Here is a 14646-nt window from a genome sequence, read left to right on the forward strand (position 1 = left end):
CTTTGTAATAGCCCTAAACTGGAAACAAGCAAAATGTTCATCAACAGTGAATGCAAAAATGAAGTTAAATATATGCATTGCATAGAATGGAATTCTAGTCAGCAATAAAAAGGAACAGCAACTAATCTATGCTACAGTATGGATGAATCTTAAAACAATGTGTTGATGGGAAGAAGCAAGACATAACATACTGTATGATCTTATTTCCATAAAATGTAAACTAATCTCTAGTAACAAATAGCACATTAGTGGTTGACTGGAGGTGAGGATCCATCAAGGAAGGGAGGGACTGTAAAAGGCATCAGACATTTTCTGGAAGGTGTTGGAAATGTTCTGTAGCTTGATTCTGGTGTTATTCTCATGGGTATGTACAGTTGTCAAAATTCATTAAATGGCATGCTTTAAATGAATGTAGTCTGTTGTAAAATAAATTATCCTCAGTAATACTGATAAGGAAAAAAGATAAATTGTTTATTTAAAGCAAAAATAGCAATGAATTTTATAACATAGGTAGAAGATATCGATAGATGGATAGATAGATGTTATATAATCTCAACAGTAGCGCAATGGGCGTGAGAATGAAATGGAAGTATCATTTATTATTATCAGGTTCTTCGATTCTCTGAGAAGTGGTATAACATTATTGAGGGAAGAATATGTTAGGGGCAAGATGCATATTTTAGACCATAAAAATAAAAATCCCTATAAAATAAAAATAACAGTTAAAACTCTAACAGTGGAATACTAAAACCTAGGCAATTAATCAAAAGAAGAAGAGACCAGAGGAAAAAGAGAAGAAAGAACATATGGCACAAATAGAGGGAAAAATTGCAAGATAATAGTTCCAAACTCAATCATGTTGATAATTACCTTAGGTGTAAATGGTTTAAACACTCCTATTTAATTTGCTGATTGTCAGATGTGATAAAAAAAAAAAAAAAGACTGAACTAGATGCTTGCTGTAAGAAACCCAGTTAAAATATAACGACAAATAGATTAAAAGTGTGAAAATAAAACATTTACACCTGCAAACATTAACCATAAGAGAGCTGGAGTGTATATATTAATATTAGGTAAAATAGACTTCAGAAAATAGAATATTACCAGAGATAAAGAGGAACACTTCATAATGATAAAGAAGTCCACTCATCAAAAGGTCACAGCAATCTAAATATGTATGGACTCAGGAGACCTGGGTGGCTCAGTCAATTATGCATCTTCCTTTAGTTCAGGTCGTGATCCCAGCATCCTGGGATGAATCCTGCATCAAGCTTCTTGTTCAACTGGGATCCTGCTTCTCCCTCTGCTTACTGTTCACCCCTGCGTGTGCTCTCTCTCTCTCTCTCTCTCTGATAAATAAATAAATAAAGATATTTAAAAAAAATTTTTTTAAATGTGTATGGACTCACAAAATAGCTCAAAATACATGAAGCAAAAATGGAAAGTATTGAAAGGAAAAATTAACAAATCTAAATTTAAAATTTACAAATCTAAAATTATAGTGATAGGTGTATAGTGATATCTCACTGTTGTTGTGATTTCCATATCCCTGATGATTTTTGATGTTGAGTGTCTTCTCATATGTGTGCTAGCCATCTGAATGTCTTCTTTGGGAAAATGTCTGTTCTTTTCAAGTGCACATAGAACATTTATCAAGACAGACCATGTAAATTTAAAGGATTGAATTCATACAAAGTATGTTTTCTGATTAGAATAAAATTAGAAATTAGTAACAGTCACATCTGGAATAATCTATATATTAGGAAACTAGACAAGACACATAATTTATAGGTCAAAGGAGAAGTCACAAGGGAAATTAGAAAATATTTTGAACAAAATGAAAATGAAATAGAACATTTCAGAATTTGTCGTGTACACCTAAAGCAGTGCTTAGAGGAGAAGTTAAAATACTTACATTTGAAAAGAAGAAAAATAGAAAATCAAGGGTGTTAATTTCCATTTTAAGAAACTAGAAAGAAGGAACAAATCAAATTGAAATCAAGCAGGATGAAAGCAGAAATCACTGGAACAAGAAATAGCCAAAAAATAAACATAATTAAGCCCCCAATTTTTTTCTTTCAAAAAATAGATAAATTGATAAACCTTCAGCTAGATTAATTAAGAAAAAAATAGGCACAAATGATCAGCATCTGGAATAAATGAGAGGACATCACTACAGATCCTATAGACATTGAAAGGATAAAATTAAATATTATGGTTATTATTACTAGTGTCATATCAATGTAATGTCAATAGGTTTGACAATATTTATGAAATAGAAAAATTATTGAAAGACATATGCTCCTAAAAGTGACTGAAAAAGAACTGGAAAATCTGAATAGCTTCATCTCACATTGCTGGTGAAATCTACCAAATACTTAAGAAGACATACCAACTTGACACAAACTCTTCCATAAAATGAAGGAGAAGGGAAAACTTTCTAACTCATTTTAGGAACATTACCTTGACACCAAAAACCAGACAAAGACATTATGAGAACAATATCCCTTGAGAACAAAATCTTGGGGAATCACATACAGTATATTTTACTATAAAATAATGTACAGTGATCAAGTAGTATTTATCCCAGGAATGTTAGGCTTGTGTGACATTTGGAAGTCAATCTATATGATTTGCCCTATGAACATTATAAAGGAGAAACATCATATAATCATCTCAGGAGATGACACTCCATTGATAGAGAACAGTCAATGAATCAACACCTCTAACTGCCGTCACTCTTACCAATCTCCAGAGTCTGAAGCTTCAGTTGAGAAGACCAGAAAGGTCATACTTTATGGTACTTACCATGAGTTTGAGGTGCTTAAGGGAAAGCTCAGTGTGTTTACCACCCTTGATTAAAGACAAGTCCTGGAGTTTGGTAGAGCATAAAAAGAAAGAGTTCACTAAAGCTTTTAATCCTAGCAGTTGTTATAAACAATAACATTTTAAGAGAGCTTAAAAACAAGGTCTATAGGGTGTTCAAAAGAAGGGAACAAGAGTGAAACCTGTACCTTCCGTTATAGTGTTTTGAAACATGGCAAAGAAGAAAGCCAGAGCTGAGGGCGGGGGGTACAGTTGGACGGAGGCCCATAGACATTGTGTTGCACAGTAGTCATGGCCACAGGTGGCCAAGAGTTGATGGAAAATGGTGACTTACCACTTTGAAGAAAGAAATTATTCCTACCTGTATACATTTCTATTGGTGCTATAAGTAATTGCCACAATCTTGGTGGCTTAAAATAACACAAATTTGTTATCTTATAGTTCTGGAAATCAGAGGTCCGAAACAGGTCTCAGTGATGAAATATCATTGTCAATAAGGCTGCATTCCTTTTGGAGGCTCTAGGGGAGAATTAACTTCCTTGCCTTTTCTAGCTTCTGGAGGCTCCCTCATGACTTGGCTTGAGGCCTGTTCATCCATTTCAAAGGCAGCAATGGCTGGTTGAGTCTCATGCTGCATTTTCCTGACTATTTTTTTGTCACGTCTCCTTCTCCTGCCTCTCTGTCACTTATAAGGACCCTCATGAGTACATTTGGGCTTCTGGTTATTCCAGGATAATCTCCCAATCATGAGAACCTTGATTTAATCATATCTAAAAATCCCTTCTGCCATGTGGTGTAACATATTCTCAGGTTTCAGGAATGAAGACCTGGTCATCTTTGGAGGCCATTATTCTGCTTAGCACATTTTCAATGGAAGTAGAATTAGAAAAATTAAAAATATGAGGAACATGTAAGGCATTTCTGTGTGAAGGGAAGAAGGAGATAATTTGGAATATGATCTTACATGGTAGACTACAGCAGGGAGAGAGTTAGTTACACCGAGCGCCCATTTCTCGTGGGGTCAAGGGGTATGAAGACAGTTGCCGATGTGAGCAATGGGGTCTCTGAGGAACTGGCAGAAAAGTAAGCCTGAACAAGAAGCAAGGGAGAAGTTTTCCAAGAGGACAATGGCGTGGTAGAGCCTCACAGAGGCAGGGTGTAGAGTGACAGTTCTGAAGGGCACATGGAGACTTTGGTAGCATCTGAGGAAGGAGCAGGTGTCACAGTGGGCTTGCCTCAGATGTGCCTGTGCTGTGGTTCCCTGAGAGTGGGAGAGGGGGCGCTGCTGAGTCCCTCACGGGTCTGCACTCCTCTCGCAGGTATGCAGGATTCCTCCTGGATGAGGACATCTTCCATGGGAAGGAGTTTGTGGACAGTCGCCCGCTGCAGGCGCTGGTGGCAGGGCTGAAGGCCTACAGCACCTGGGAGAACGTCAGCTGCCTGCAGGACTGCCGCGAGTGCACAGGAGGCATGGTGAGCCCTGCAGGCCCCAGAGGTGCCAGCCCCACGCCCCCAGGTGCCCCTGCTGTAGCTCGGGTGATGTCAGCACTCTGCGCCTGTGAGCAGGGCATCAGCTTCAGGGGGAAACCCATTGTCTTCGTGACCCTGGGTGCACCAACCAGTCTTGCAATCTGTACATCTACCTCCTACCATGCTGCGTAGGCTGATGGGGGACCCCTGCATTTGTAAAATGCTAGCCCCCATGGCCTGGCCCATGGAGGCCTGCAGTAAATGTCATTAACTTGGTGGTGGCTGTCATTGACAGTTTGGAGAAGGTCCAGTGGGGTCAGATGATGAAACCGATTCTCCAGTGTTTGAATCCCTTGGGAAGAATGCAAGAAATGACCCCGGGGTGGGGGGATGGAGAAGGGTGATTAGCCCCAGAAGAAGGCAGAAAGGGATGTGCCAAGCATCTGGAGACTGCTTCGTGTGTCCCCAGCCCTTGGCCTCAGACTGGATTGTGCAGTGCGGGGCAGAAGGTATGAGAAATCTGTTTGAGTTATTGAAGAGTTGAGGGGAACTCTGAGAACAGCTGAAATCTGTGCCCGATTCCACCACAACCTGAGGGCAGGGGTCCCTTTTAGGATCTGGGGAGTCTATGTATCCTTATGGGGGCTTGGAGCTGGTAAGAAGGGGAACCCACGTAGGGTCTGTGAGGGCATGGCAGGTTGGATGTGGGGTTTGCAGACCTGTAATACTGTGGCATGGTAAGGCTACGGGGATTAGCTGTGTTGGGATGGATGCAGGTTCTGCTGGAGCCTCCAAGAGACATTTCCTGGAGGAAGGAGGGGAGGAGCCCCTATTGGGTTTTTGGCCTGAGCTTGATCTGAACTTGGCTAAATATTATCCTATTAACAGTGGCCCCAAACCTACAGAGGAGGATGACGAAGTTTAGCCTCAGTGAGAAGGGATCAAGAGCAAGTTAAAGGCAAGGGTAGAAAAGAAAAGGGGAAGGATAAGTTTCCAGAAAGTCTGCTGCCCTGATGCTCTGTATCAGAGCCAAGACCAATGGAGGGGTGAGGAGTGAGGGATGAAGGGCAAGGAGTAAGGAAGGGCTGGACCTTCACAATAGGCACAGCCTGAGAGTTTCTCCCACGTGAACAATACGGATGGAAATGAGGGCCTCCTGCGGAAGCCAGAGTGATCATTTCTCTTAAGGTGGCTGAATAAAGATGTGCCCATGAGGCAAGGAGGCCTCAGTTAGTTAGGTGTACACTCTATGTCCGTGACAATGGTGGGGGCGATAGTGGTGGACATGCCTGCTTTGTGCCCATGGATGTTGCATGTGAGTCCACATGAAAGGAAAGAGAATGCAGAACAAAGTAACAGCTGGCACTGGGGCACAGCTGGACCAGGCGCTGAGGTCCTCTGAGGCAGAGAGGTGCCATGGCTCATTGTGACTTTCCTCAGTGCCCTGACAAGGTAGGAGGCTCTTGCCACATGGCTGGTTTCCAGGTGTAGCTCCAGGGACGTGGCCATCTCTTGGAACAGGAGTTTGCTGGCAGCAGTTAGGAACAGGACTCTTCTGGGCACAGCAAGAAAGTTGAGCTTAACAGATGGGAGTTAAGACCGGAAGTGACCCCTCTGGCAGGGGTAGCCCACCTATAGGGGGTTGGGACTCTGCTAGGAGTGCTGAGAGATGCAGATATTGTGGCTTCTGACAGGTGACTCAACCCAAGGGTGTGCTCAAAAGCCCTGTGGTCTTCTCATCTTCCTCCCTTGGCTCATTCCTTGTGATGCATTTCATGGGCTGATGTGCCCAGTGGTTTCCTGCCCCTGGACCTTCATATCCTCCCAGATGACCTGATGGACAGACAGGATGGTGGACAGATGGACTGATGGAAATAGGATGGTGGATAGATTGGTTGATTGAATTATTGCCCCGTGCATTCATTATCTCTGATAATTTAGTTTCACTGGAATGTTACTAATTTGGCTCTTTGGGATTTAAGACTATGTATTTGAAAATGGAAAAGGGAAAAAGGCTGTTATATGTCTTACAGGCATTGACACTTAAAAAAGCAATCAGTTCTTCCTGTCTGCTTAGCTTACCTCGTGCCCGAGGGAAAGATTCAAGACACAGCAGCCTCCAGCGTTTGGTCTAGGCAAGAGTTCAACATCCCAGCATTGTTGCTCTTAAACTGTTCTGTACAAACCTTTGGATTCTGAGGTTCTTTCCCTCCATATTGAATGTTTCCATACCAGTTGGTGGTCTATTTTAATAATATTATCATTGTGCATCAGGAAACCAGGAGAAAGTCTTAGGTTGGCTCTTTCTGCAGAAGTCTCAGCAATTGTTGCTTTCTTTGGGTGATAGGTTGAATGTTGCAAGAGTGACATTTAGTTGCTAAAAGAACATACTGCTAAGAGAAGCATAGTCTGTCACTTTTTGTGCAGAAAGCCTGGGATAAATAAGATCTCATACAATTTTTTTTCCAAAATTAGATCATCAAATGCATGATACTGGTTGGAAGTTACATAATTTATGTTCATGCAAGCATGTCATTGCCTTAATGTCTTCTGATTAAGAGTCATTGTTCAATATTTCTTTTTTTTTTTTTTTTTAAGATTTTAGTTATTTATTTGACAGAGAGATCACAAGTAGGCAGAGAGGCAGGCAGAGAGAGAGGGGGAAGCAGGCTCCCCGCTCAGCAGAGAGCCCGATGCGGGACTCAATCCCAGGACCCTGGGATCATGACCTGAGCCGAAGGCAGAGGCTTTTACCCATTGAGCCACCTAGGTGCCCCCAATATTTCTAATTTCTGTCTGTGTGTAGAATGGTGTACAAGGTACATGCTCCCTGTCCTGAGGGCCAGGTAATGCAAGGCGGGACACTGAACTGCGTGGCCCTAAGATTTCAGTCAAATGAGTTTTCGGGGACTCCCACTCAAACCAGGTTGAAGTTACATGAAGTTACTCTCCTGATTAAAGCAGCAAGACACCCGACATCAGGCGATGAGAGTGAGGAAATAAAATAAAATTAAATTAAATTAAATTAAATTAAATTAAATTAAATTAAATGAGACTTATATTTGTCCCAGTTTACTACCTCAAGAGTTTCTACACCATGCCTTCAGAGGGGCAACCAAGACAGAGCCCAGGGGACTCCCTGATTTGAAGACACCATGCTGAGAGTTGAGGGAGACAAAAGCATCTGGAATTCATGGGATAGAGTAGAAGACAGAAGAGAAGTTGTTGGTCAGAGAGAGAACTCAAGCATCTGCAGGGTTTCCCTTCAAACATTCAGCTGAGCGCTGATTATTGCATGTGTGTGAGGGAAAGAATCACCTGGAAGGTCTGGAGGGAACAGGATCATGTCCTCACATGGGAATGGGAACAGTGCCTTTTCTCATAAGCCAGCCTGGAATACTTTAAGACTCAGCCTGAGAAAAAAAGAAATGTTATGTATAAAAGAACAAAGTTAAGGATGACAGCAGATTTCTCATTGGAAAAAAAATAAAAACAAGAAGTGGAGCGACATTTTAAGAAGTACTGAAGGGAAAACATGAAGTTAAAATTCTATACTCTGAAAAATTATGTTTCAAAAACAAAACCATTATAACAAAGATGTGTTTGGACTTACCAAAGTTAAAAGGATTCATCGCCTGTAGACTTTCATTATAAGAAATATTGAATGAAATTCTTCACACAGAGAGAAAATGATATTGGATAAAACTATGGATCTGCACAAAGCAATGAGAAGTACCCAAAATAGTAACTTTCTTTCTTTCTTTTTTTTTTTTTAAGATTTTACTTATTTATTTTAGGGAAAGAAAGCACACAAGTAGGAGATAGGGACAGAGGGAGAGAGAGAATTTCAGGCAGATTCCGCACTGAGTGGGGAGCCCAATTTGGGGCTCGATCTCATGATCCCGAGATCATGACCTGAGTCCAAATCAATGGTCAGTTGCTTAACTGACTGAACTACCCAGGTGCTCCATAACTTTCTTAATATATAAGATTTTTCTTAGTATTTGAATCTCTTTAAAATGTAATTGAGGTACGCCTGGGTGGCTCAGTTGGTTAGTGTCTGGCTCTTCATTTCAGCTCAAGTCATGATCTCAGCGTTGTGAAATGGAGCTTCAAGGTGAATTGTGTGCTCAGGAAGTATCTGCTTGAGAGTCTCCCTCTCCCTCTGTACCCCCCCACTGATGCACACACACACTCTCTCTAATTAAATAAATAAATCTTTAAAATGTTAGGTAACTGACTCTCTTAACAAAAATAATAGCAATGTCGAGTGAGTTTTATAACATATATAAAAGTAAAATGTATGGCAAAATCACATAAAGGCCAGAAGGGGATAAAAGGAAGTACACAATTGTAAGGTTCTTATGCTATATCTGAGGTGGTATGATATCACCTGAAAGTAGACTGTGGGAAGTTGAAGATTTCTATTCTAAACCCCAAAGCTACCACTAAAATAATACAATGAAGAGTCATAGCTTATAAGCCAACATAGAAGTTAAAATGGAATTCAGTACTAAGTCCAAAAGAAGAGGAGAGAAGATGAAGTAGGGGAGAATGAAGAGATTGTTGAAATATAAAACAAATAGCCATATGGTAGATGTAAACCAAACCATGTTCCTAAACACTTTAAATGCAAATACCCCAATTAAAAGGCAGAGATTGCCAGATTGGATAAAAAAGCAAGACCCAACTATATGCATATGAGAAATACATTTTGAATAGAAAGGTCTCAAGAGGTTAAAAGTAAAAGGATGAAAAAAGATATGTCATGCTCACACTCATCAAAAGAAAACTGGAATGACTATTAATATCAGACAAAGCAGATTTCAGAGCCAAGAATATTGCCAGGGATAAATAAGTCCATTTCATAATGACAAAAGGGCCAATTCAAGAGGATATAACAATCCTAAACCTAATAACAACTTTAGCAGGCTAACAATAAGCAGGTTACTAACAACCTTAGCTTCTTTGGTCATCCCCACTTTGCCGTGAGGAAACAGGGGCTCCAAGCAGTTGGACTTGCCCAAGCTTCCACGTGTTGCCTGAGGATTTAAGGCCTGATTCATCTGACTCCAGAGTCCATGTCGGTATGGTGAAGCTATGCCCCAAGGCAGAGTGGGAAATCACACTGAGGTGTTTGGGAGGCTCTCCAAGGAAGTAATCTCACCTTTACTGGGTAGAATGAACAGATAGCACTGGGTGAATGGGACCCCAGTGCCCCCTGCCCCCACACTTAACCAAAGACGAGGTCTGAACTCCGGGGCACTTAGTGCCTCTGGAACTCCAGACCTGCCCTTCCAAGTGATTCTTCATGCTGATGAAAGGCAGCCTCTTCCCATGTCAGACACAGCATATGTGGGGGCCCAGGATCCAGGGGCTGCGGGGTCCTCTTTGCTTTTTATTGGCTCTAATTAGTTAATACTCATTAAGCATTTTCTATATATGTAGGCATCTTTGTAAGTGCTTTATATATAGTAACTTAGCTATCTCTCAAGTTAGGTGAGTACTATTATCAGACTGATTTTTCAAAGGAGGAAACTGAGGCCAAAAAGAGATTAAATAACTGGCCTAAGGTTAAGGGGCTAAAAAGTGGCAGAACCACGCTTTAAATGCAGAGAATCTGTCTCCAGAGGCCATGCACCTAGCCACTGTGCCATATGCAAACCAGTGTGTCCTATGTTCCAGAAAATAGCGGGGTTCATGTTAATGGGGTGGGCACAGTCTGAATCCAGCATGCCACTTTGCAGCTGTGGGACCTTGGGCAGGTCTCTTCCATGCCTGAGCCTCTAATGAGTCTTGCTGAGCTGCTCAGAAGTTAACATGAAGTTGGATCCTCCTGTAATGGGGGAGGTTGATAGGCAGGACCAGACCCCTTTCCTCTCAGACCCTCAGGTGATTCCTGGCTCCTGCCCTTTAGTGTAGGGCTGAGGGAAGTAAGGCGGGATGAGGTTACATTACTCACCCCATACTTCTTTGGTAAGTCAGGGAGAGGCTGGGACAGGAGCTGGGATAGCAAAGCCTAATCCTGGCACACAGCCGGCCGGCACTGTTCCCAATGGCGAGTACTGTGTGCTTACACATGTTCTGCATTTTGGCTTTTAATCTCAGTGTGTAAGTGAAGAATCCAACTGGCCTCATTTGGACACAAAGAAAAGCCTTCACCTGCCCACATGGGAATGCTGGGAGTGAATTCTGCAAGCTCTGAGTGGTCACATGACCCGGGCCGCGGCTGCTTGTCTTTGCTTCCACCTTATTTCTTTAAAGATTGATGGAGTCAACCAAGTTCTTAGGACTGTTGCCATTTAACTTACTTGTACATTGTCTCTTTTCTCCATACCCAAGCAAACTCACATTGAATTTCCTACGTTGTCTGAGAGAGGAATAGGGCAGCAGAACCCCGAATGACAGAATGGTCTTATGGGGCTGCATCATGAAGAGGGGCAGGGTGATAGGTGGGGTGGAGAGCACTCATCACCAAAGGGGTGGGATCTCTTGGTCAGGGCTCTGTGACCCTGGATCTTCCCACTGGGAGCCTCAGTTTCCTTATCTTTTAAAGCCTTGCCCATGATAGTCTCTCAGTAAATGCTAGAATGTCCTCGTCTTTTTTCCTGGGTGTGATTGCACTGAAGGATCCACCTCAACCCATTAGACTCATGTGGGAGCTGCCTGGCTAGTGCTCCTCGGGGTGCAGGTTTGGAGAGTAGAAGCAAGTCACATCCTCAACAGATCTGTCTCCAAATCATCGGGGTCTGCAAAAATGGGCTTGGGATGAGGATAGGCTGCATGGTTCCTGCTACTCCTGTCACTGCAGTAGAACTTAACAGAAGCTCTAGCTGTTGACCTTGACCCTGCACAGCCAAATTCTTCACAGGGACCTGTTACAGTATCCTTTTGCCCTTGCACGTTCCCTGTACCTGAATGCCCATGGCCAGGAGCCATGCTGTTTATGTTGTCCCCCTTGATATCAAGACTGGGAGATACCACTCCTGGGCTCACTGGGCCCTGAGGATTGGCCTCCACAACAGGATTTCAGGCTCCTCTCCATCAGGGTCCCTCTGTGAGAGCCTTCTCATTTCAGCCCCTGGCTGCTCCATTCTGTTTCAGAATCCTCTATGGGAGAGCAGAACTGGCTGAAGCAGAATAAAGAAATTGCTATACAAAATTGGAGCAAGGGCAAGTCTCAGAAGAGATCTATGACCCAGCCTGATGATAAGGTTATCAGCAAACATGCACTGACCATTCCTTTCATGTTAGACACAGAGCTGCTGTTTGCTGTTTGGAGATGTCATCCAGCTGGGCCATGACTGAGTCATTATATTTTAAAGATTGCATAAGAGAACATTAAAACAATTACAAGTGTCTGTAAATTAAAAAAAAAAAAAGTGATATGATGCGGAGCCCCTCAGTTATTTAGTAGACTTAATCCTAAAACTAATTTTTCAGGGAGATTCAACACGACCTCATTTATCTGGCATTGACCACTTCTTGGAACAGAGCCAAGGCCTGAAATAAGCAAAACAGAACTCTGGGAATCCCAGAGAGATGACGTGAGGTCCGCGAGCTGAAGCTCAAACCCTTACTCATTCCTGAAGGAGCCCAGCCAGCTTCCTCTGGGGCTTGGTCATGCTTGTTGACTCTCACACTTGGTTCCTGGTTTCCTGAGGTGCTGCTGCAGAGTAGTAAGGCTAGAGGGACTCTGCATGCAAGCAGTTAAGAGTGCTGGTGACCAAAGAAGAGCCATAAAAATGAGAAAAACCAGACTCAAAAATCCAAGAGTGCCATGGGCCAAGGAAGAATCAAGTCTGGTGGAACATGAGGTCCTCTGGGCAGAGTGGGCTCTGTGCTGGAAGGCAGGCTGGTGCAAGGAGGATAGTCATTTGAGGGTCACCCCTCTGTCCTGTGCTGCAGATTTACTATCCCTGGAATGAGAGAGAAAGCATTTCTTTCACTGACCAGCTTTTCATAGCAATCCCCTGGATGTGTAACTCTCGAAACAGATAAGGGGGTCAACCTGACTTGCATCTAGTATGGTAGAGACCATTTTGCTACCCATCCAATTTCTTTTTCTTTTTCTTTTCTTTTTTTTCAGCATAACAGAATTCATTGTTTATGCACCACACCCAATGCTCCATGCAATACGTGCCCTCCATAATACCCACCACCTGGCTCCCCCAACCTCCCACCCCCCACCCCTTCAAAACCCTCAGTTTGCTTTTCAGAGTCCATAGTCTCTCATGGTTCACCTCCCCTTCCAATTTCCCTCAACTCCCTTCTCCTCTCCATCTCCCCATGTCCTCTATTTTATTTGTTACGCTCCACAAATAAGTGAAACCATATGATAATTGACTCTCTCTGCTTGACTTATTTCACTCAGCATAATCTCCTCCAGTTCCGTCCATTTTGATACAAAAGTTGGGTATTCATCCTTTCTGATGGAAGCATAATACTCCATAGTGTATATGGACCACATCTTCCTTATCCATTTGTCTGTTGAAGGGCATCTTGGTTCTTTCCACAGTTTGGCTACTGTGGCCATTGCTGCTATAAACATTGGGGTACAGTTGGCCCTTCTTTTCACTACATCTGTATCTTTGGGGTAAATATCCAGTAGTGCAATTGCAGGATCATAGGGAAGCTCTATTTTTAATTTCTTAAGGAATCTCCACACTCTTCTCCAAAGTGGCTGCACCAAGTTGCATTCCCACCAACAGTGTAAGAGGGTTTCCCTTTCTCCACATCCTCTCCAACACACATTGTTTCCTGTCTTGCTAATTTTGGCCGTTCTAACTGGTGTAAGGTGGTATCTCAATGTGATTTTAATTTGAATCTCCCTGATGGCTAGTGATGTTGAACATTTTTTCATGTGTCTGACAGCCATTTGTATGTCTTCATTGGAGAAGTGTCTGTTCATGTCTTCTGCCCATTTTTTGACATGATTATCTGTTTTGTGTGTGTTGAGTTTGAGAAGTTCTTTATAGATTCTGGATATCAAACTTTTGTCTGTACTGTCATTTACAAATATCTTCTCCCATTCTGTGGGTTGCCTCTTTGTCTTGTTGACCCATCCAATTTCTTAAGAAGAGACAGAGCCAAGAAAAATCCTGGCTGGTCCCTGGGTCATGTGGAGCTTGCTGTGCTGGTGGAGGATTCTAGGTATGGAGGTCATGGATCCAGCTGGCTAGTGTTGCGTGTGTGGGTGGGGTAAGCATGAGCTGGGCTTCATCTTAATACCAAGTAACTGGGCAACTTTACTGGGTCATGCCAAGTCCCTGTAAGGGGTTCATGTATGGCCCATACTCAGAAGGGGTCCCAGGGTCTGGCAGACCTCCTAAGAAGAGACTGGCTGGGATCCAAGTGCTGACCTCAGTAGAAAGGCCCTCTCTGTGGCTGCTATGACACCTTCTTCAGTCAGAGTCTTTGTTCATCCCTGACCTGATTTTTCTAGACCACCAGTGGGTCTGTGATCAACTTCTTCCCTTTCCATTTCATTGATCAGAGGACCCTTTCTCTGGACAGAATTAGGACCTTCAAGAACAATCTCAACATTTTGGGACTGTGGAGTAAATCCTACGTTTCTCCCCATTTCTGCTGTCACTTTCTGGTCATTATGCAGACAACAACCAGTTTGATTGTAGGGATTTAGAAAAACAGCACAGTAAAAATACTTTATGATGATAAATTATTTCCCAACGTTGAAAGAACCTTGCTCAAGATTAGAGGAATCAGCTCTCTTTTTTTCAAAAAAAAAAAAAAAAAAAGCTCTCTGTTTTTGACTCCCTGACATTCTGAGTCTCTGCTAGGTAAAGTGTCAGGACCTGTATAGGTGTTAACACCTGTAATACTCCCAACAGCCCTATGAGCAAGAATTATTATCCTTACTATTTTCCCATGGATTGAAGAACTAAGGCCAGAGGTGAGATGCTGTTTCTCCAGAGCTTGTAGAAGATGGAGGCAGGTTCTGATTCAAGTCTCCCAAATCCAAGACTCTTGTCCTTGATTCAGGAGCTTACTTTTTTGGGGGTGTGGGATGACGGCTTTGTTTCTGGCCCCTGGCTTCCTTGTGAATCAGTGTCCTATGTTGAGGCCCTTCATTTAACATAATCCATGATTTTAAAACAAACCTTTGTGTTTTGCTGTCAACCTGTGGTCTCTGGAAAAAATAATTTCCCTGTGAGAAAATCCAAATGTCATATTTGTGCATGTCTTATGTTAGTAGGTCTTATCTCATCAGGTAAATTAGAGTGGGAGAGTAGCAGGCAGTAAAACTGACCCTCATCACTGATAAAGAAAAGAGAGATTACCAAAATGACCCAAGCACAATCCATTTTATTGGTAACATTCTTTTGAAGA

The 14646-nt window shown here is 42.6% G+C and overlaps 1 protein-coding gene across 7 annotated transcripts in view; it reads left to right on the top strand.

Annotated features, from left to right (window-relative positions):
* Positions 1-14646, top strand: part of ACOXL (acyl-CoA oxidase like) — a 346408-nt gene that overhangs the window by 182196 nt on the left and 149566 nt on the right. For all 7 annotated transcript variants that reach the window (XM_082743347.1, XM_082743348.1, XM_082743346.1 and 4 more), the window contains one exon: positions 4146-4299. In XM_082743347.1, coding sequence (XP_082599473.1) covers positions 4146-4299 — 154 coding nt within the window. The remainder of the gene's footprint in view (positions 1-4145; positions 4300-14646) is intronic.

Source organism: Mustela nivalis (assembly GCF_964662115.1).
Source record: "Mustela nivalis genome assembly, chromosome: 8".
NCBI classification, from domain to species: Eukaryota; Metazoa; Chordata; class Mammalia; order Carnivora; family Mustelidae; genus Mustela; species Mustela nivalis.